The sequence below is a fragment of the Doryrhamphus excisus genome, linkage group LG14, assembly GCF_037039965.1.
Source record: "Doryrhamphus excisus strain RoL-2023G ecotype Guam linkage group LG14, RoL_Dexc_Guam_v1.1, whole genome shotgun sequence".
NCBI classification, from domain to species: Eukaryota; Metazoa; Chordata; class Actinopteri; order Syngnathiformes; family Syngnathidae; genus Doryrhamphus; species Doryrhamphus excisus.
The window spans coordinates 5,496,252-5,519,791 of record NC_136370.1 but is presented as its reverse complement, the minus strand read 5'-3'; the positions used below and the strand labels follow the sequence as shown (position 1 = coordinate 5,519,791).

The following is a 23,540-nucleotide window of genomic DNA, read 5'->3' as shown; positions in this document are numbered from 1 at the left end:
ACCCTGGTCTCCTAGCTGTGAGGTCTGCGCACTAACCACGAGACTGCCGTGCAGCCTAAGCACTGTTTAGTGTCTCCCAAATAGACAATGTAATAATCTATTAAATTAGTCAAATACAATGAATGCATCCAGTCCAGGGTGTAACCCGCCTCTCGCCCAAAGACAGCTGAGATAGGCTCCAGCATACCTGCAAATTTTTAAAGTAAAACAAGACCAGTGTGACAGGACTTAGTCATAGAAAAAAGTGGATTTATGTAATCCACACACTGATTGGACGTCAATCGGGGCATCAGTGAGGCAGATTCAAAGGGAAACCATGTTATGACATCATCACAATCACATGAGTTAAATCATTTGAATGGGGACACATTTTACTCAACACACTCACTGAAAATCTCGAGTATTTTTGAAGTCATCAGACTAAAGCCAGAGTCAGGTCCCAAGTCATTGATGTCAAAGTCGAGTTGCAAGTCTTTGATGATATTGCAAAGTCCAAAGTCATCAAACTTGTGACTGGAGTCTGTCTTAAGTCCAAGTCGAGGGACTCGAGGTCTGCACATCTACTATGCAGGCATCAAAATAGACACACACTTATTTCCAGTCCTCCCTCGCTCTATCATGGTTTGAACATCGCTCCCTCATTCTATTGCATTTTTTCAAAAATTAGTTCATAAATGATCCTTGTTTTGTGGTTGAATATGGCCTATTATTAGTCAAAAGATGTATACTTGGGATTTTCTTTGGCCAAATTAAGCAAATATAGTTTAAATGGGACCTTTTATGCTCATTTTCAGTCCTTTTGTACTGAGTTGTGGACTCCTTTAGACCAGCAACGCACAGAATGCTTTCTAGATCTTCCAGATTATGCACCTTTTTCAGCACTGTCAGCTTACAGTTACAGACAGTTTACTCCACACCTGTCCCTCCTCTAGGTACGCACACTTCTATAAGATTGGTTACACTCCCAAGCATTCCCAAAGACTTCCGGATACGTAGGTCCCCATTTACTACAGGCAATATGAAGCCCATAAAAGGAAGTCTGGATCTGGATAGAACTCTGTGTTTAGAGCCATCCCAAACTTCTTTTAGGGCTCACTTCCAAATGCACAAACCTCTTTATCTGAAACTTTGGCATTATTTAACACGAAAATACAACATTCTAACCACATTTGTAGGTCGGAAAAGTGGAAAAGGCATAATAGCTCCTCGTTGTCTGGAAGACATTTATTGAAACACACACAAGCACGAGTCTTATTTTTGTCTTAAATTGCTTATTTTCTCTGATTATATCTACTATATTGGGTAATATGAGTGTAGGGTTGTTGATTTAATGTCTAACTCTAATAATGGTAGAAATGTACAAAGTCATAAAAAGGTTTTCTATGCTCTAACCCCACAAATATTTTATTTATTAATATTGAATCCCGCTTGTTCAATTCCACCCTCGGCCATCTTTGTGTGGAGTTTGCATGTTCTCCCCGTGCATGCGTGGGTTTTCTCCGGGTACTCCGGTTTCCTCCCACATTCCAAAAACATGCTAGGTTAATTGGCCACTCCAAATTGTCCATAGGTATGAATGTGAGTGTGAATGGTTGTTTGTCTATATGTGCCCTGTGATTGGCTGGCGACCAGTCCAGGGTGTACCCCGCCTCTCGCCCGAAGACAGCGGGGATAGGCTCCAGCACCCCCCGCGACAAAAAGCGGAAGAAAATGAATGAATGAATGAATGAATCCCACTCCGCAGACATTCACTTATCGCGGTCTTAACCGCGATAAACAAGGGATTACTGTACATGTATACTCGTTGCGTGCTAGGAGGCCCGCACGCAAACTTCCCTAACAGGAAGTTAACCTGCATGCCTTGTGGGTGAGAAACAATGAACAACCCGAAGAAGCCAGTTGACTGACTGCCCATGATCATTTTATAAGCAAGCTTACACTTAACATACTAAGTCCTGGTCCACCAGGACGTCAAGTTCCCATTGTTTTTATGCATCTCAAGTAAAACGTGTCGGTGCTTTTGCTACTTTGCTGCCTTGCTACTCCCAGTGCCCAGTTCATCCAGTACAGCATACCTGCGTATTTTTCCAATTCCCAGACAGCCAACTGCTGCCTCTAATGTTTCCCCATGAGCGAATCACTCTGGCAGCCGCCCAATGTTCTTAAATACTAATTCTGACCCCACTGCCCCCACCTCGCTTTATATTGGACACTAACTCTCCAAGCAGGTGTTATGAAAGTGTGATGTCATTGCACTCGTTTAATTCTGTACCCTCTGTGTCCCTGATGGGCATGGTGGTGGTGGTTTGACAGTCTGCCTCGGTTTTATTCGTATAATTCTACATTCCAGTGGGACAGGCACAGATGTTTATTTAAACACTTAAAATGTTGCTTCTGTCCTCAGGAGACAACCTGGACGCCGTCCACGACATCACCGTGGCTTACCCCAAGAACATCCCTCAGACGGAACGCCACCTCATGCTAGGCCAGTTCCCCCGCGAGATCCACTTCCACGTGCAGCGTTATACTGTGGCGTCGCTGCCCACCTCCACCGCCGACCTGGAGTCCTGGTGTCGGGAGCGCTGGGCCGAGAAGGAGGTCCGCCTGCGGGACTTTTACTCGGGCCAGCCACGGGGATTTGAGCGGGATGGCGTTACTCGTGTGCCGCCGTGCAAGTCGGAGCTGCGCGTGTCTCTGATCAAAGCCGCCTCCTTGATCTACTGGAGCGCTTTTATCGTACTGTGCTTCGCCGGTCTGTGGCTCTGGGCCCCCTTCAGGCTGTACTTGGTGGTCATGGTGGGGGTGTTCGTTGCTCAACAGAAGCTGGCTGGCGGGATGGAGCTGCTGGAGATGGCCTGCCATCGCTATTGGACGACCGTCTGGACCACCACTGCAAATGAGAAGGGGAAGATGCTGGATGGGAAGACCAAGTGAGGACACCTCAGGGTCCACTCAAGCATTTAGAAAGGGAAGACCTCCTGACCTCAGCCAAGGCAGCTTACAAGGATGTGGTGACTTCATCCCCCGGCACCCACTTTGTGTATCCTTTTATTAGCTCTGCCAAGCATCGAATCGCGTAAGACGCAAGGTTTACTTATGATAGTTTTTTTTTAAGTTAGCTCTATTGCTAGGGGTGTCCCGATTTTCACTTCCAATCCAATATTGATGATCAAACAGAGGGTGATAATGGGCAATAGTTGGTATGAGGAAAAACTGACCCATAAACTTCTTTAAACATGTGGAATCAGGTTTCATCCCCATTGTAGCGGAAGGGAGGCATAATATAGCAAGGTTCGAGGTGCTCGTTTAAGTTTTTCAACCCAAATTTACTCACCATCGACCGGGACTGGTCATCTTTTCTGTTATAGCTAGTGATAATCTTGTCGTCCCATGTGGTGCTGCTTCAAATGCGCGGTGAGTTTTGGTCGTATTAAACTTCCCCGGTTCTGTGCCACCACCAGACACTTATCACTGCTTTTGTGATAACGTGGGCTGTATCCGGCTGACCTGATGGGGTGGATTGTGGCATACATTTTAGATGTAGGCAGATATAGCTTTTTGCTGATATTGTCCCGATATCTTATCTGAATACTGGATTGGAATACTCTTAAGTATTACACAAAACCACAACCTAATTTCCACTTGGTACATGAGCCAAGGAGGTACTCATTTAATTTTAACGCAGGAATTTATTTACCCCTTCCTCTGATTGAGTCACTGTAGCTGCTACTCGGTTCACTTTTCAAAACTGCGGGAAACTACAGAATCCACCAAACAGCCGTCGGAATGAGATTCGCTAACAAGCAACAACAACAACCTGTGTTTACTTTTTAAGAAATGTTATCCAAGAGGAGACTGAGGGCTGCAGCAAAGTGGAGACTATGGAGTATAACTCCAGACGTTGGTTGGTTGGGCTTTAGAATGACAATGAGCATTTGGTACCCCGGCTACTGTGGAAAAAAGGCAACGATGGTCCATCCTAGATTAAGATTAAAAATTTATAATCCGTTTATATGATCCTCCATGAACCATAGTACAGCACTCTCTGTTCTCAGTCTCCTCGTTAGGTCTTATTTTTTTAAATCAGTTACAAATACAGCATTGTCTCTGTTTTAGGATATATTTTGTGTGTCTTTCCTGTCTTGTTTTTGTCCCGTGCGTCCCTCCGTTGGAGTAAAAGCCATACAAGTACAGAGAACCTTACACAAGCAAGGACTCATTCGTACCATTCAGTCAGTCATGGCAACAAATGAGAGAACTGTGGAAAGGACATTTTAGAATTCCTGAAGAATTATCACCTAAGTAACCGGCTACCCGTATTATATTATAACATACCTAAAGTGGGTATAATTACGTTACTTGTATATTTGGGAAGGACGTTTTCCCGGGGGGAAAAAAAACATTTTTTTTTTTTTTTGCACAAAAACAAGCCAAAGTTGAGCCTACCCTGGATGTTAAAAAAATTAAGAGAATGTACGCACTGATGATGGTTCCCATAGCAACACTTTTCCAACATCAACTCCTCAAGATTGGAAGATTTATTTGTTTGTTTGTTTTGTAACTACAGGTTTAGCATTTAAAGCAGTGGTTCTCAACTAGCTTGAAATTTCAACTACTGTAATTTCTCAAATATATTCTATTCAATGAAACAATAAGGCAGTGCCGTTTGAATTTGAGGGGACTGCACAAGTTTAATAAACATTTCAGGAATAACATGTTTTTATCCCAAAACTCCCAAATTGTCAAGGTTGAACATGCAGAAATAAAGCATGTGAATTTCTCTGACTTTCAACATAAACGGAATGCACTTAAACAAATGCATTAGCGCGATGCTAATCGATATTGAAAATCCCATAAGCCCCCGAGCGTTTAGCATTAGCAATTTTACAAGACCATTCCAATCACCTCTAAATGAAATAGACAACTAATACGTACGTTCCAAATATTAGTTCATTCATTCATTCATTTTCTACCGCTTTTCCTCACGACGGTCGCGGGGGTGCTGGAACCTATGTCTTTGGGCGAGAGGCGGGGTACACCCTGGACTGGTGGCCAGCCAATCACAGGGCACATATAGACAAACAACCATTCACACTCACATTCATACCTATGGACAATTTGGAGTGGCCAATTAACCTAGCATGTTTTTGGAATGTGGGAGGAAACTGGAGTACCCGGAGAAAACCCACGCATGCAAACTCCACGCAGAGATGGCTGAGGGTGGAATTGAACCCTGGTCTCCTAGCTGTGAGGTCTGCGCGCTAACCACACGACCGCCGTGCCGCCCCCAAATATTAGTTGTCTAATATAAACATTTTACAGGACAGACTCATTCAATGTCTTAATGCCAGTAGAACATGAACAACCATCATTGGTTTTAAGATTAAGACTCATTTGATGAAAACCACTTTTGGTTCACGACCCACCAGTTGAGAATCACTGGTTTAAAGCAAATGTCCTTACTGGGAGTGTGTGTGTGTGTGTTGGGGAAGGTGTGGCCGTCGCCGGGCTTGGAATGAAAGCCCTGTTGGGACAACGTGGCACGGCACCGGAGAGGACCACACTTGGAGTGGAAAACTGTCCCCTGAAGTCAATCTAATCCAAAAAAGCCCTTTAATGCTCACTTCTCTTGTGCGTCTCTGTGGAGAGACATTGATGCGCCTGCTAAACTCAATTAGCAAATGACAGCTGACGGGATTGTGCCAAACAAGGGCAGGGCCACACTTAGATATTTCACAGCGCATTGTTGACTGTGATGACTCGACGGAGGGGCTACGATGTGGAACATTTGGATTGGTGAACGGCGTCTTCTTGTAGCAAAAAGTGCCACCGAGGCTAGAGTCCTTTTAGCACGATGAAGCAAGACTATTTGTCTGTGGTGATGACCAATTTGTAGCTGTTCCGTGCTTTCTCCATTCACTGTGATTTACCAAACATGCAAGCTTGAATCTGTGTCATTTTTGCTGTTGTTATTATTGGTGGTTATCACTACAGTAATAGCTGATGCTGGACCTGTTAACACGAGAACGCTCAGGTAAACAGAGTGAGGTGCAAGTTAAGTTTACAAAAACAAGAAAAATACAGATGATTAAATGAACTATGACTCCGTACATGATTCTTTTGTGGGGTTTTTTGGTCCACTTAATTAGACTTGTAATTATACTTGGAAATGCTCCGATGATTAGTTTTCTTCATGTTTGGGTTGGCGTCAAGGTTGCACAAAAGCGTGGGTAGCTAGAAACTAGAGGACCTTAAAAAATCACATGTAGTTTTGTAGTTGTCATGGGGAATGTCAGTTTTGTTAGTACTGAAAGTCAACTGTGGGCATGTTTTTTTTCTGGAAAATGTGTTTTCTTCACGTTTCAGATAAAAAACAAAAAGAACAACAATGTTTTGAGATTTAAAAAAAGTCCAATTCCATCAAGGCTGTAGAATGTTGCGGCCAACAAAATTGAATACACGTCTAAAATTGCAGAAAACTGCAGTTTTTGAAAACAAAATTACTACGAAATCGTTTTATTTTTTTAATTGGACAGCATGCCTCTGAAATCGCACAAAAATGACACAGGAAATGGCAGTTTTGCTCTTACTGAAGGGCAAACGTGGGGACATTTTATTTGAATTGTTTTTTCATGATTTACATTGAAAAATATTTGGGTTGGCGTCAAGGTTGCACAAAAGCGTGGGTTAGAAACTAGAGGACATTAAAAAATCACATGCAGTTTTGTAGTTGTCATCGGGAATGTCAGTTTTGTTAGTACTGAAAGTCAACTGTGGGCATGTTTTTTTTCTGGAAAATGTGTTTTCTTCACGTTTCAGATAAAAAACAAAAAGAACAACAATGTTTTGAGATTAAAAAAAAGTCCAATTCCATCAAGGTTGTGGAATGTCGCGGCCAACAAAATTGAATACACGTCTAAAATTGCAGAAAACTGCAGTTTTTGAAAACAAAATTAATTGCCACGAAATCTTTTTTTTTTTTAAATGGTAAAAAAATCGGAACACATGCCTCTGAAATCGCACAAAAATGACACAGGAAATGTCAGTTTTGCTCGCACTAAAGGGCAAACGTGGGGACATTTTATTTGATTGTTTTTTCATGATTTACATTGAAAAATATTTAAAATAAATACTATCAAGGTTGTATAAAATTGAAGGTGGTGGGGGTCAATAGCTTGACAAAAAAATTGTAACCAAGTCTGTAGCTTGAAACATTGTTACACGGAATGTCAGATTTTATAGCATAGAGAGTCAACTGTGGCCACGTTTTATATGAAATGAATGAAAAATTTCATTTTTTGGATGAAAAGAAAAATAATCTTTTCAGATAAAGAAAATCAAAGCCGGTCAAGGTTGCACTTTTTTTTGTTTTTAAACATCTCTAAAATTGCACTTAACTTTTTAGGTTTTAAAAATGATATTTTTAAAGAAAAAATAAAAGCCATAAACTCATGGAAAATTTAAAAGCTTGCCTCGAAAGTCATACATAACTTGGCTGTTTAATTTGGTCGTCATGGGGAATGTCATTTTTGCTAGCACTGAAGGAGTTTTTCGTTATGTTTATATATATATATCAAAATTAAATACCAACAAGGTTGTACAAAATCAGAAAAATAAATTGTAAAGCCTGCTTCTAAAATTGCATGCCGCTTTCATACTTCATGTTTTGGATAAGAAACAAAAATAATAACAATATTTTCAGAGGTTAAAATTCTGTGTCGCCAAGGTTGTGGAAAAAAAAATCAAACACCGCTCTAAAATTTAACAAAATACAAATACCAACAGTTTTAATGAAAATTAAAGACCATAAATTGAGACCTGCTGGCAAGCCAAGCTAACCGGCAAACTAAGAAATCATACCAGCCCTCGAAATCCGGGTCCAAAATCCGAAACAGGACAAGTCAGTCTGCCGGATGATGAGGGTGGTGCCTTGGACGTAAAACCAGTTACAGAATTATGTAAACTTTTTGAGAATAGAAACGCGATGCTATTTCAAGCGGAATATGACAGGAGCTACTGAAGGAAACTAGCACAAATAAGGAAAGTTTGAAGAGGCCTTCGAACACAGACTGGAAATGTAGAATCGTAGAACATCAACCTCAAAAAAATCCACGAGGAAGTCATAAACCTTGAGGAAGGAATAGAGCACTGCGCCATTATATTAAGGTTCTACAGGATGATGTCAAGGTACTACTGGATGATACTGCTGCTTTACCACCACTCTTTAAAGAAGAGAAAGCAAATGAAAAATACAATTGATGAGATGAAGTGAGCAATGCAGCACTCACAGAGGACGAAGCAGATGAAATAGATGTTGCTGCAACAAATGTCCAATTTCCTACAATGAAAGGGGGAGGATGTTGATACTTACATCCCATTGTATGGCAGTGGGATGCACCAACGGGGAATTCAAAACTGCACTGCTGAAACACGTAAAGAAGCTCAAAGGTCCAAACTTATTTTTACACTTGGATGACAATTAAAAATGTTACGTAAAAAGTCAACCTGTATGGTTAAAAATGTTTTTTATGCGGGACAGTGAGTAAGACTTGCTCATTTTAGTCAATGGTGTCATCATGCCTAAAAAAAAAAAAAATCAAGTGACACCCATTCTAAAAAGCCTCGGCTGCCAGTGGGATGATTTCACAGATGCGTTAACGCTCTCCTTCCATTGCGGCGGCTCTCCGACTTGATGGGGGGGCGGGCGTCGTCGCTTCCCATTCAAATTAGGAAAGACGCCAGCAGGCTGCATCGAGTCAGGCCTGAAGTGCTGGTGTTACACAACAGCAGAGGAGGGAACCGTCGTTAACGGCGCTACCTCCCTCCTCGTCGGGGGGGCCGCCGCGCTCCCGACCGCAGGCGAGCAAAAAAAGGTCAGGAGCTTTTGAAGGTGAAGTGCAGTCGCCATAGTAACAAATGTTGTCTCCCCTGTCTCCTAGCAACGGGATGTGGAGTGATGTCAATGGAAAGCATGCTATTTTCTCCCGCTGACAGAATGTCACTGCTTTGTGTGTGTGTGAGCATCTCTGCCCTGCTAAGGGAATGGAAAGGGGGGGTGTGATGTTGTGACATCCCTGGGAGTCAATGATAAACTAAAATATCCACAGGGAGGGGGATGATTCATGTGCCAATTAGGGATCCAATTGTTGCTACTGGCTCTTTTTTTGGCATCATCCTCCGCATTCAGGAATAACCTCAAATTTTACTCATGCATCATGTGTCATCACAAGTCTTCTGCTATTAAACGTAGGATGGATGATAGCAATGGGAATAATTGGGAATAATTCACTGTGTGGAACTGATTGGGAAACTGGGCCACTGGAGCTAGGGTCTGGGCGAGGCTGGGCCGCATCAGGTTTTCCAAAAAAAAAAAAAAAAAAACATTTATTAAAAACAGAAAAATGAATAAACTTTGCTTTGGTTCGAATTTTCTACAAGAAAAGCTCTGATAAAACATTCCACTGTTCTCAAATATCTTAATTTTTATTTTTCTACACAAAATAAGATGAAAAATAAATAAATCAAGAATAAAGAAAATCAATCAGTAATAAATAAATAAATATAATAATAATAAAACGGCAAATAATAAAAACTTAAGAAACCACATATAGTTGGTGGGTAGACAAATGATTTTTTTCAGATTAAAATGAACAAAGCATTATTAGAGCCCTGTAGACATGACAAAACACGACTATAGTCACATTTATACTCTTTTTATTTACAACATATTGCACAACTGCAGGGTCTTGTGACACATGCTAACTCGCAAACTAGAGAGCTAGCAACCTAAATGGTTGCCTCCAAGTTATTTCCTTTAAACTTACAAAGCCAAAAACTTACCACTTCCACACGGATAGGGAGGATAACTATTTTAAGTTATTTAACCTTTAACATGGGTACATGATACCATACAGCATCCATATCAAACTTGCGCGGGCCGCACTAACATTAAACTTTCATATCAAGGCGGGGGCCTCAAACTAGTGTCCTGCGGGCCACATTTGGCCCGCGCGCCATGTGTTTGAGACCCCTGCTCTAACGTCAAACAAAATTTAAAGCAGGAGTCACCAAACGGTCGATTTGTGAGAATATTGGAAATAAATGTAGCATATCAGTGCCCTCCCGTCCCAGAGAGTGACAGACACACATTTTGACAACTGAACACACCCTCCAGACACCCAACCAGCAAGATCCAGCCAGGAGCCCGGTCTCTAAAACCCATCCAGAGGTACCATGTACACTGGTACCATGTACACTGGTACCATGTACACTGGTACCATGTACACTGGCTCTCCAACAAGCAATAACAAGCGCTCAGCTGACTATTGTAACGCATTGACCAGTCTCTCTCTCCTCAACCACCATCGCTCGCCCACGATACTGAGCCAACAAGCTCGAGTTGTACTTTGCACAATAGAGCCCACGCCGCAATTCCCGACCCCAACTAAGATCCACAAAAGTAGGGGTGGCCTAAGAGCAAAAGGCATAATGACAAATGGCTGTAACACAATAATAACACAAAGCTTTGTATTTCAAGACAAAGCTTTAAATACGTATGTGGTCATTGTGTTTTAGTATTGATCATTTCATCATTATTGCTAAGCACAAAACTACAACAGCAGCATAACTTAAAAACAGTGACTTCCTCTCCAGTTCTTGTAAAAGCATGGTGGTACTAACCTGGCTTCTAACACAGCAAATCAATAATGTATCCATACGGGCCATTATGAGTAAAAAATAATATGTGTACTTAAGCTAATTGTACTTTTTTCATTAAATGAATGAAGCATTGTCAAGCATACAAACGGCTCAATATCTAGTATTCTACACTATAGTCACTAGGTATCAGTATTGGTACTGTAATATTCGGGGAGACAGTCAAGCACCAGACTTGATCACAGGAATGGCATAATCTCACAACAAGCACAGGCTACTCTCAAGCCCCGACTCAGACCCTCATAGCACCGGAACACATTTGCTTTCTTATTTATTTTTCTTATTGTCTGTTACTATATCTACTATGTTAGGGAATGGGATTGTAAAGATAGGCTATAGGGGAGTTATTTCATGTCTCTAATAATATTAAAAACAGTATTTAGAAGCTCTAGCTAAGAACTGGAGGTAGCAGAGATGAGGATGCTGAGGTTCTCGTTGGGAGTGACCAGGATGGATAGGATCAGGAAGGAGTACATTAGAGGGACATTACATGTTAGAAGCCTTGGAGATAACGTCCTTTAGGCCAGACTGAGATGGTTGGGACATGTCCAGAGGAGAGATAGTGAATATATTGGTAGAAGGATGCTGCATTTAGAGCTGCCGGGTAGGAGGTTGTAAGATTTTAAGTTGGAAAAATAGCCATAGCATCTGAAATGCACACCAGACCATGGGCTTGAGGGCTCTTCAAGTTTATTTTGCCAAACAGTCCAATAGCATTCCCCCCCCAGCACACACAACAGGCCTCCTCACCAACAATTCACCCAGCCCCTTTTACCCGTTAAGGGCCAACCATAATTCCCCAATGACAGGGTGAGGCAATATGTCTAAAAGGTACCATATTTACAATTTCAACACTTTTCTTTTATGTTACAAAAGCCTTTCAATTGTACCACACTGAAGTTTCACTTTCTATATACATTTTAAACACTAGATTACATTTAACAACTTAGATTACCCAACAACTACCCAGTTAACCCCCCCTCCTCTGGGTGACACTTGGGAGAGTCCAATCAAGGTGATCAGCCTCTGGCCTGCACTCACGTGGGCGCGCCTCCATGCTTGTGCCCCGAACAATCACCTCAAAGAAAGAGAAACTGATGAGAAATTAGGAACAAAACCAATGACTTCTATATGAAAGACTAACTAAAGTGGTATTTAAACAACTTAAATAACAAACAAATATAATTAAAGTACTAACCAGAATATATATGTAAATAACAAAAGCCAACTATATACACAAATAGAAAGATGACAGTGTGTAGGTGGGGCATACACCTGATCAGTGAGGGATGATTGGCAGCTCCCTCACAGAGGTGTAGATGAAGACCAAAGAGGAGGTTCATGAATGTACTGAAGGAGGACATGAGGGTAGTTGGTGTGAGGTTTGGATGGAGAAGATTGACTTGTTGTGGCGACCCCTGAAGGGAAAAGCCCAAGAAGAAAGAAGATGTTCTGGAAAATATTGAATGTATCCTACTTCACGGAATTCACTTATCATGGTCAGAAGCAATTAACCGCTTAATTGATTTGGACAGTCGCTTATGTCGTCCACTTAAGCGAGTTCCACCCTGCTTAGAAGTCAACCAGCATCATAGAACACATTATGTGTGACCTTGGAGGGTCCACTGATTTGATAGCTCATCATCATGATGGTCCACCACTTTGTCTCCATTGCAACCAGTCTGTCAATTCCTCCCAATCATTCCTGATGCCCAAGCCCTAAAAGAGGTCCAGATTAGTGTGCCATGTCAGCGCGGTTAACGTGATTAAGCAAGCCGGTGTACTCGTGCTTATCAGGGACAGATGGCTTTCCCTTTTAGAGACGTAGCAGACGATCATGAGGTTGCACTGGGACAAAGTCAAAAGACGAGTATGAATTATAAAGCAGGAGGAGCTCTCTTGGAAGATGGAGCCTCCAGTCATGTCCAGCATTTAAAGATTTAAAGAGCCCCCCCCCCCCCCCCCCCGCTTTTTTTTGTATCTTAAGCCACTCATGCTGCTGCATCTAGTGAATGTGTGCATGATTTGTAATCAATGGCCGCTCCTGTTGTTGATTCCCCCGATGGCCAGACCCAACAATGAGGCTATGAATAACTCTACCGCAGCATATAAGTGGGTGGATTTAGTGAGTGAATCATCACGGCCTATTTATAAACCCAATCAGACCTCCTCTGGACTGACAGAGAACAGTGATTCAAAACAGAAAATGACTGCGCTCACCCTTCTGCAACGTAGGAGGCCGCAAATAATTCAGTCATTCATTTTTCTCTCGCTCCGGGGAGCAACATCACTGACATGCATTTTGCAGTGACACACTACACACTGTGTGCAAGGCGCTGACGTCAGAAGCAGACTGACTGGAACATCAGGCCTCCCTGGATCACATCTTCAGACAGACTTAGTGCCTTAGTGCAATACCGCCACCTACAGGCTACACCTACAAGAAGCAGCATTATGTGGCATCTAGAAGCTACCCTGCTTGGATGCAACTGTTACCCCTTTCAACGCCAGCATCTGGTGTGATGTAGCAAATACTTGTCACACAGCACTTTTCAACAGACCAGGGCAAGTGAAATGAGTTTTGGGTGTACCCTGACACACAGACTGCATCCCTTTCACACTTCCTGTTAAAAGCCGCCAATCCGTGCAACTATTCTGTATGAACGACACCTATACAGTAAAGTCTCGTTATATCGATATCGGTTATAACGAATTACTACTTATTACGATACTATTTTCATTTCCCGGCAAATTTCTAGTCTTTTATGATATAATTAGTTCCGTTAGTACGATACCCGGTTATTATGATAATCCGGTTACTACGATGCCCTTTTCATCTCCCGCCAGCCAATGTGGTCTGCTTATATCGATACAAAAGCAGCTTAAATCAATCTTTGCTTAAGGATTTCAATACCAAAAAAGAACACGGCGAATGGCTGCTTCCAGTCAACTTTATTTTTCACACTTCCACCACCAGAGCGCAGCACACACACCGATTCCTGCACTTCCTGGTTCACAGGTCATGCTCAACCCGCCCCACATAGCTGGCCAAACACATGTCTGCAACAGAAGAACCAACTGACATAGCATTGTTCTATACTATAGAACAATGTCGAGTGCATTATTGCCCAGGATCGGATATATGGATAGTCCGGTTATATCGGTATTTTTTCCGACTCCCAAGAATATCGATATAACGAGACTTTACTGTACATAATCAGGAGTAATGAAGTCGACCAGGCATTTTCCCACCTTACCTGTACATAAGGCACAGGCCAATCGAATTTTTTTGAAGGATCTTTGTGTAAAAAAAACTAGCGATAACTAGAAAATTAAAAACTGGATGTCTTTCAGTGCACAAAAAAAACAACAAATCACAGCAAAATTGTCTTTATTTTGAAATTGCATCTTTTTAGGCCACACAAGTCAACATGTTTTTTTCCTCCTGTCAAATAAATGCACTAAATGTCAATAAAATAATTCAAATTAACGCCATTAACACGCAAGTAACAAACAAAAAAGCTAAGATTTTGCATAAAATGATACAGTCAAAGGCAGACCGCACAAAATAGACCCATTTCTCATAAACATGTACGGTCCCCCCCCCTCAAAAAAGTGTATACATCTTTTCAGAAGAGTCACAAAAAGGGGCTAAATAAATACACAAGTGTGCGCTTTGTCATGTATAAAGCAGTTAAGCCATCTTTATTAAAAATGTTTTGCTTATAAGTCACAGCTAAACTAAATGATCATTCCAAACCAAGAGTCAGGCTAAGAATGTGCTCCATTTTTGCCTGATTCACGTCGGCCTCGGGCTCCTTAAATAACAGGTCACGTGTATGCACGCACTCCATGGTGACCAACAGAGAGAAGAATGGCGTGTAACTGCACCGCAGTGTGAGTGCGACACTGGCAGTCATGCTTACCTTTGTCCTACGCTGCTATCGCTCCTCGAAGGTGACGTCAAAGTGCCTTCCTTCTGTGTTTGCATTGTTTGGATGACAATGTCGATGTTTATTATACTAATGCTAATGACGTTGGTGCTGAAGTTGTTAGCCAAGGGCAGAAATCTAGGCAGCTGTGGGAATACCTGTTGATTAGCTGGCGCAAAAGGAGGCAATGTTTTGAGTGCAGTACTTCATTGTAATCAGCAGAGGTGCTGTTGCCTCACTTTGAACTTGTTTACTTCACCACGTCAGCTATGGAACGCTGAGATAAATCCATGAACTGGAAATGTTTATATTTTGCGATGCTGGTGCGGAAACAGGAGTTCAGAACATTCAGCGAGAGATTAAAAATAATACCAAGGAAGCGCCTCAAATATCTCTCAAAAATCAAGTTGTGCGTCTTGTGTGTAATTGAGCTACATCCGTGATTTGGAGACGCCTCATGCATGCAAACAGGAGTTCAGAACATTTAGTGAGAGCTTAAACTTCTAAAATTTACTAGGGTGTGGGGCTCAAAAGTCAAGTTACTTTTTCTTTGGCTTTTTTTGTGATGCCCCAACACAAGGATACCAATGATGGCTAAGGTCAATAAAATATAACTTAAACCAATTTAGTAATTGTCCTCTATAGTGCTCCATGACAATTTAGGACATTCCACCTGTTTGTGTCTCGGGTGAAGGAGGTTCTGCTTACCGGGATTTAGGAAGCAAAAACGTCACTGAGCGCTAAGTCTGCTGATGGTGCAGAATGCTTAGAAGTGGTCGTGGGGGAAAGCTCAGGAGTTGTCGGAGGGAACGTGTTCCTCGAAGCCTTCGCTCTCGCGGACCAGCGCCCTCTCCAGGATGACGCGCCCCTCCTTGTAGCGCTGGCTGTCCTCGGTAGCGAACTCATAGATCCAGCCCAACTTGCTGTTGCAGTTCTTGCAGCTGACGTCCCTCACCATGTGTCTGCCCGTCAGCATCACGCGGTCCTGGACCTCGCTGTACTGCAGGTTGACCACCTGGATGCAGATTTAAGGTACCCGTGTATACACATTGTACTTCAATAGGTACCTGTATAAAACATTGTTCCTGGTACTGTTCCACTTCCAGTCCTGTAGAAAAATGCCAGTGATGCCAAAGAGGAAAAATGTGACGATAATCATAGAATCTTGCAAAAAGTGGCCTCTGACACGGCTTTTCAGTACAATATACCCGCAGTCGACGTCAATATACAATAAAGACTGACTCACCTCTCAGGCAGTATCACCTGAGCTACTGCTGAGTAGTCAATTTGCTGATACTTTACTTATTGTTACACTTGAAAATGTCAAGTACAGTTTGCACACATATGTTCATTCATTAATTTTCTACCGCTTTTTTCTCACGAGGGTCGCGGGCGTGCTGGAGCCTATCCCAGCTGTCTTCGGGCGAGAGGCGGGGTACACCCTAGACTGGTGGCCAGCCAATCACAGGGCACATATAGACAAACAACCATTCACACTCACATTCATACCTATGGACAATTTGGAGTGGCCAATTAACCTAGCATGTTTTTGGAATGTGGGAGGAAACCGGAATACCCGGAGAAAACCCACGCATGCACGGGGAGAACATGCAAACTCCACACAGAGATGGCACAGGGTGGAATCGAACCCTGGTCCTCCTAGCTGTGAGGTCTGCGCGCCAACCACTCGCACACCATGCCACCTGTACGGCAGTTAATAATGTTAAAATGCTACTATCTATTTTCAATAGCATTATTTTTAATTGTGAGGCAAAGTCCTTGTGTGCACCTGACCTATAGTGGGTATATCTTTAATTTAGGATGTGTAGTGAAGCCTGATTTTTAAAAAAAAGATATATTTCTTTGGTCTGTGTAGTGGTAGGCATATACCCAGGATGAGTCCTGAGAGTGCAGTACCTTGTTGAAGAGGAAAGCTCTCCCCGTTGCTCCCGTGAATCGCGTAGAAATGAGCTCGGAGCGATTAGTCAGAATGGTGTCACAGTTGGCACAGGAGAACAGACGCCTTCCGCCGATGTGGTCCAAGAAGATACGCCCCATTTTGACTGCACAAACCCAGAGGACACGTCACATTAACATCACACATACACAGACATTTTTCGTATATTTTATGTGATTTACTAATTTACTCTATTTCTTTAAAGTTCAGGAGAACGTTGACCACAGAAACGACATCTTGCATCACAACAACAACTCACAGCATTAAACGTTTCAAAATGTCATCAAAGACTGAAGAAGCTAATACCACATTAGCCGCTAAGCTAACAGCGACAATAAGCAGGACAACAACACAAAGGTGGTAAAAAAAAAAAAAAGATTTTAATTACTTTTCTTCGCGTCGTCGACTCCTCACAACCTTTACCGGGGAGGTGTAAAGAGCCTACAGTCCACCGAGCAGCGATGTCAGGGATGATTTAGGTTGTTGTTTATAGACAGGACATCTTGTTGTTAGCCCGATAGGTTTTGTTGTTGCCGTTCAGCTGTTCCTGTCTGACGATCACGTGACCAAACGTCCACATCCGTTGATGACGTCGCACGCAACGCTAACGCTTCAGTTGCTGCGCTATGCTCAGGAGCCTCTTGAGGGCAGCATTGAGTAAGAATAAATGTTCCAAGAAGGCCTTTCACATTTTAAAAACGAAATAATTGTAAAACTCTAACTTTTAAAGTCTCAACTATTCAGACGAACACAACTATGTGTGATATTAATATGTTTATAAAGTTTAAAGTTTATAATGAAGAATTACAAGAAAGACTGGCGATTCCTGCTCTAAAAATCAGCATTTGTTATCAGGCATCTATATGGACACCTGCTTATCTTTAAAGGGTTGCTTATTTCATTCATGTATTTGTTTTGGGTTTTTTGCTGTATTTTATTGCAAATATTTCTACTATATTATCTTACTTATTATGACATTTAGGTATTACATAAAGATGGCTATTTAAAGAGGACTATATTGTTAAATTATTCTAGTAATTTATCAGTATAAAAATAATATTATAAGTGTAATAATGGTGAAATTTCTGTCATTAAATAAAACTGTACCTATTATTTTAATTATTGTTTTAATATTGTGGTATTATTGTTGCCGTGGGCTCCTGAATCTGTATCTGCATCTTTCACACAACTCAGCTGTTTCTAATATTTAGTCTCTTTGATATAAAATAAGAACACCAACATATTAGAAACCTACAGTATTGTCAGTTTACCAGCATTTTTATGGCCCACATCAAAATCTTACATATTTTTGCCGTTGATGGTAGTCTGATTACAACCTCATCAAGATTAACCGTCTTCTTCTCATGATTCCAAGGGTCAGGTTATCAGCTCAGGCAATCTTAAGAACAAGCTCATAAAACATATCTCATTGTCATTATCATCATCATCATCTCCAAAAAAAAAAAACTCGACTGAACTGCCACGTTTGACTAAATTGCTGATTGTTAATTACGCAATGTGGCGAAGTGTGGGGAAGACTCGGAAGTTGCAATAAAGCACAAGTTAAAGAACAACTTAGTCACACATTCTATTTTGATGCATTTAAGCGTGCTAAAACCAGTAAAAAAAAATCATAGAAATTAGGGTATCATGCAAGTTCAACCAGTACATTTCCACCCAAATGACTTTTATTAGTAGTCTGCAATGTCACTGTATCGCTCTCCGGAACAATCTCTTGGTTACTATCACTGTGTCCACAAATGATTACATTGTAGGACACGCTCATGTAAAAACAACTGTGAAATCTTTATTTAGCCCTTGTGCTGTATCTTGCCTCATTGTTATGTGTCATATCTTGTATGTACTGTACGTATTTTCATACAATATACAATATCAAATTGTAGCAAATCAACTCTTTCGCATTTTTATTCATTCTCTATTCAAATAGTATGTAACTACAGGGCATATGTCCCTCAGTTGCAATCATGCTGTAGCGTAGCATACTAACTGTTAGCATTTTCATTTATTTCTTTTTTATAGATTACTACAGGGCTTGATGTAAAATGATTGTTGAGCTATGATCACTCTTTAACCCCCAGTTCCGATCGTGGCAAATATGGGCATGCCAATTGTTAGCATATTAGCATTTCATCCATTTTACTTTGATTAAAAAATCTGACTACATGTCATGGTTTAAAGTCTGACTTAGCATTATTTAACCCCCAGTTGCTATCATGCTGTAGCGTAGCATACTAACTTTTAGCATTTAATTTGTTTACTTTTGAAATAGACTACTACAGGGCATGTTGTAAAACAGGGCTACCTAAGTACACTTTCACCCCCATTTGCTATCATGGTGTAGGTTAGCATGCTAATTGTTAGCAAGTTAGCATTTAATCCATCTAGTTTGACATAATATCTGATTACACGGCATGATGTAAAGTCCTCAAATGTCTGATTTAACATTATTTAACCCCCAGTTGCTATCATGCTGTAGCGTAGCATACTAACTTTTAGCATTTAATTTGTTTACTTTTGAAATAGACTACTACAGGGCATGTTGTAAAACAGGGCTACCTAAGTACACTTTCACACCCATTTGCTATCATGGTGTAGGTTAGCATGCTAATTGTTAGCAAGTTAGCATTTAATCCATCTAGTTTGACATAATATCTGATTACACGGCATGATGTAAAGTCCTCAAATGTCTGATTTAACATTATTTAACCCCCAGTTGCTATCATGCTGTAGCGTAGCATACTAACCTTTAGCATTTAATTCGTTTACTTTTGAAATAGACTACTACAGGGCATGTTGTAAAACAGGGCTACCTAAGTACACTTTCACCCCCATTTGCTATCATGGTGTATGTTAACATGCTAATGGCTAGCAAGTTGGCATTTAATCCATCTAGTTTGACATAATATCTGATTTAGGGGGTATCATGTAAAGTCCTGAAATGTCTGATTTAACATTATTTAACCCCCAGTTGCTAGCGTGCTGTAGGATTGGACCAATCTCCAACAACAAAACCATGTGCTAGCGTACTTATGGTTAGCATTTAGCATGTTATCCATTCTGTATTGAAATGGTATCTGACTACTACAAGATTTGTGACTCTTGATTTGCGTAAGGCAATCCTGGACCCCTCAGTTTCTATCATGCAGTGGGTTAGCATGTCAATTGTTAGCATGCTAGCTTTCAATCCATTCTTTTCAAAATCCTTACAAATTCATTTAACACTTAATTTTATAATAATATCTGACTGCAAGGTGTGATATACAGTATAATCCTTGTGAGACTACTTTAGCACTTAGCACAACTATTAGCATCTTAGCATTCCACAATGTCGCATTGGGATTTGGCTGCTACGCCTAATTTTAAAATAGTTTTCGACACTTCACTGGCACTTTTTGAACTGGATGTGTTTAGATTGTGTGCAGATAACAGTGTAGAAGCCAACAACCATCCACACTGTCGTCAATTATATCACTTTCAAAGTCATAAATGTGACTTGACACAACCACGACCCTCCATAAAATGTCACTTTGCAAGATAGCCGGTCGTTCTTACGTGTGATGCAAATGCAAAAACAGAAGAGCTTGTTGATCGTGTTACTTCTTCTTCTCTACAAGTCGGCCCCACACCTTTGAAAAGTGTGGGCTGGGCTCGTGAAGACGAGGGTTGAGATATCCACGCAGACAGACCAACAGCCTCATTTCCTCCGAAAGTGATCATGTCTCCCATCATGACTGGATCTATTCTCCTGATTGTGGCGGTTCTCATGGGGGGTGGTGTTGTGCTCTCAGGTAAGCCTTGCATCAGAGCTTCATCAGTTTGTGCTCAAAGACCAGGTAGGACAGCATTGTTTTTTTCCGGGTAAAGCAGGGGTCTCAAACACGGCAAAACAAATGTGGCCCGCAGGACACTACTAGTTTGAGGCCCCCGCCTTGATATGAAAGTTTAATGTTAGTGCGGCCCGCGCAAGTTTGATATGGATGCTGTATGGTATCATGTACCCAGAAAAAATTATTACGTTTGATTAATGTTCATGTTAAAGGTTAAATAACTGTTAATAGTTATCCTCCCTATCCGTGTGGAAGTGGTAAGTTTTTGGCTATTTAAGTTTAAAGGAAATAACTTGAAGGCTACCGTTTAGGTCGCTAGCTCTGTAGTTTGCGAGTTAGCATGTGTCTCAAGACCCTGCAGTTGCGCAATATGTTGTAAATAAAAAGAGTATAAATGTGACTATAGTCGTGTTTTGTCATGTCTACAGGGCTCTAATAATGCTTTGTTCATTTTAATCTGAAAAAAATAATTTGTCTACCCACCAACTATATGTGGTTTCTTAAGTTTTTATTATTTGCTGTTTTATTATTATTATATTTATTTGTTACTGATTGATTGATTTTCTTTATTCTTGATTTATTTATTTTTCATCTTATTTTGTGTAGAAAAATAAAAAGATAAGATAAGATATTTGAGAACAGTGGAATGTTTTATCAGAGATTTTCTTGTAGAAAATTGGAACCAAAGCGAAGTTTTAAAAAAAAAAATAATAAATGTGTTTTTTGGGGGGGTTTTTTGCGGCCCAGTCTCACTCAGACCCCAGCTCCAGTGGCCCCCAAGTAAATTGAGTTTGAGACCCCTGGTGTAAAGGATAAATATTTTCAAATGGCTCAATGACTTGAGCTGTCCTTCCTAGTCAGACTCAAGCTGTCTTCTTTTTCAAATATAAATTGTCTAACATTTTTTCCCATTATAGACACTGTCAGCAGTGACATTGAAAACAATGAGCAGGTACTGTAAATGCCATTTATGATGTCATGTCATGTATATGTCTTTCATGTGTAGAATATGTTACAGATAGAAAGCTACATGCCATTTCTCTGCTCACCACCATCACTTTCTCCACGCTCTACAATATCCTCCTCAGGTAGACAGCTGGTACTGCATATAATATCCATCATTTTATTTGATCATTTATTTTTATCATCTTTTATTTTCCTTCTGTGTTAGTTCACGCTGTGCGCCCTGCTGATATCTCAGTGTTGTATTCCTTGAGCACGTCGCTGTCTGGCAGGTACACAAACGGTACACGGATACAGAATACTACTTGTATGTCTACTTGTACGCCTCACAAACAGCTTCCTGTATCTATTACTTACAGGAATGTAACAGCCAGGCTAGTCAGTCAAGTGGCAGGTAAGGGAAAAACTATAAAGTAGGTTGGACAATTAAAAAAAAACAAAAATTATAAAAATGAATTATTATAAATGCATTTCATCATTGGATGTGTAATTAAAATTATTAAATTAATTAATTAATTATTAAATTATTAATTAGGCTGCACGGCGGTCGAGTGGCTAGCGCGCAGACCCGAGTTCAATCCCACCCTCAGCCATTTCTGTGTGGAGTTTGCATGTTCTCCCGTGCATGCGTGGGTTTTCTCCGGGTACTCCGGTTTCCTCCCACATTCCAAAAACATGCTAGGTTAATTGGCCACTCCAAATTGTCCATAGGTATGAATGTGAGTGTGAATGGTTGTTTGTCTATATGTGCCCTGTGATTGGCTGGCCACCAGTCCAGGGTGTACCCCGCCTCTCGCCCGAAGACAGCTGGGATAGGCTCCAGCACCCCCCGCAACGCTCGTGAGGATAAGCGGTAGAAAATAAATTAATGAATGAAATTATTAATTATGTTTTTTGAAATTCATATATTCAAATGTATTGTTTTTATATATATATAATTAATATGAATTAATATTTAATATATATTAATTATATATAATTAATTTCTAATAATATAATTGGTGATTTTGTTTTTAATGTAAAAAATTCAAATGTATACCTGCATATGGGTAAATTACATGGTGGATTTAAAAAAAAAAGAAATGTAATGTGTTACTTTTGTAATTATTCATTCATTCATTCATTCATTCATTTTCTACCGCTTTTTCCTCACAAGGGTTGCAGGGATGCTGGAGCCCCTCCCAGCTGTCTTTGGGAGAGAGGCGGGGTACACCCTGGACTGGTGGCCAGCCAATCACAGGGCACATACAGACAAACAACCATTCACACTCACATTCATACCTATGGACAATTTGGAGTCACCAATTAACCTAGCATGTTTTTGGAATGTGGGAGGAAACCGGAGTACCCGGAGAAAACCCACGCATGCACGGGGAGAACATGCAGACTCCACACAGAAATGGCCGAGGTGGAATTGAACCCTGGTCTCTTAGCTGTGAGGTCTGCGTGCTTTGTTAATTTGACCCAACATGTATAGAGTCAATAACTAATACATGTATTTGAAAAAAAACTTATTGCAATTATTTTGACCCAGCATTGGTAGAATACTATATAACCAACTGACGCTGGGCTGGTGCTATATTAACCCTTTGGATGGGTTCAAGTTTGGTTATTAACCCATCCTTTTTTAGTGTCTGGCAATAATGCAAATTGGTATCTTTGTTTCCATTCATTCTGCCAGTGCATATGATCCACAAAAAGCTGATGACTCACTAAAATAATTTTTATTTGTTGTATATTGTTGTTATTTGACTTACCATTTATAGAGCTGCTGTCAATTTTTAACCCTGAAGTGATGACTGGGAATGGGGAAGCATCACCGCAACCCAGGTACACACACACACACACACACACCATGACATCATGACTGGAGTGAATGTGTTGCAGGAGTTTACTGCAGGAAGTAGAGGAGCTGTCTTTTTCTCTGTCACATCAGGTATGCATACATCATACATAGACCCTTGCATATTGTTATCCATACTTTCCATATACATACTTTGAATATTATTTTTCTTTAAGATGGATGCTTAATAATGCTTGTTTGTGTTTTGCAGACGTCTGACTGGAAGTTAGTGCTGCTGTTTGTCTCCACCGATCACCTGTGTGCATGCTCGCCACACGTAC

At 40.9% G+C, this 23,540-nt stretch overlaps 2 protein-coding genes and 1 long non-coding RNA gene across 4 annotated transcripts in view; 2 read left to right on the top strand and 1 right to left on the bottom strand.

Annotated features, from left to right (window-relative positions):
• lclat1 (lysocardiolipin acyltransferase 1) overlaps positions 1-9,394 on the top strand; it is a 29,512-nt gene extending 20,118 nt beyond the window's left edge. For both annotated transcript variants that reach the window (XM_058090333.2, XM_058090335.2), the window contains one exon: positions 2,405-9,394. In XM_058090333.2, coding sequence (XP_057946316.2) covers positions 2,405-2,934 — 530 coding nt within the window. In that variant the 3' untranslated portion in view covers positions 2,935-9,394. The remainder of the gene's footprint in view (positions 1-2,404) is intronic.
• Positions 9,395-14,090: 4,696 nt separating this feature from the next.
• On the bottom strand, positions 14,091-17,173 carry LOC131140482 (protein yippee-like 5). The gene is made up of 3 exons (XM_058090956.2): positions 16,994-17,173; positions 16,566-16,711; positions 14,091-15,663 (listed from the first exon to the last, which is right to left on the bottom strand). Exons 2-3 carry the CDS (start codon positions 16,704-16,706, stop codon positions 15,439-15,441), a joined length of 366 nt encoding a protein of 121 aa, XP_057946939.1. The 5' UTR covers positions 16,707-16,711; positions 16,994-17,173; the 3' UTR covers positions 14,091-15,438.
• A 4,235-nt stretch (positions 17,174-21,408) lies between these two features.
• LOC144901697 (uncharacterized) lies at positions 21,409-23,535 on the top strand. The gene is made up of 5 exons (XR_013629757.1): positions 21,409-21,541; positions 21,625-21,688; positions 21,776-21,810; positions 23,183-23,246; positions 23,471-23,535. It is a non-coding gene; the product is annotated as an uncharacterized LOC144901697 (long non-coding RNA).
• The last annotated feature ends 5 nt before the right edge of the window (positions 23,536-23,540 follow it).

Coding starts and splice junctions, on each gene's coding strand:
- LOC131140482 (XM_058090956.2), bottom strand. CDS start 16,706: ATGGGGCGTATCTTCTTGGACCACATCGGCGGAAGGCGTCTGTTCTCC. Junction 15,664..16,565: donor GAGCTTTCCTCTTCAACAAG/GTACTGCACTCT, acceptor ATCTGCATCCAG/GTGGTCAACCTGCAGTACAG.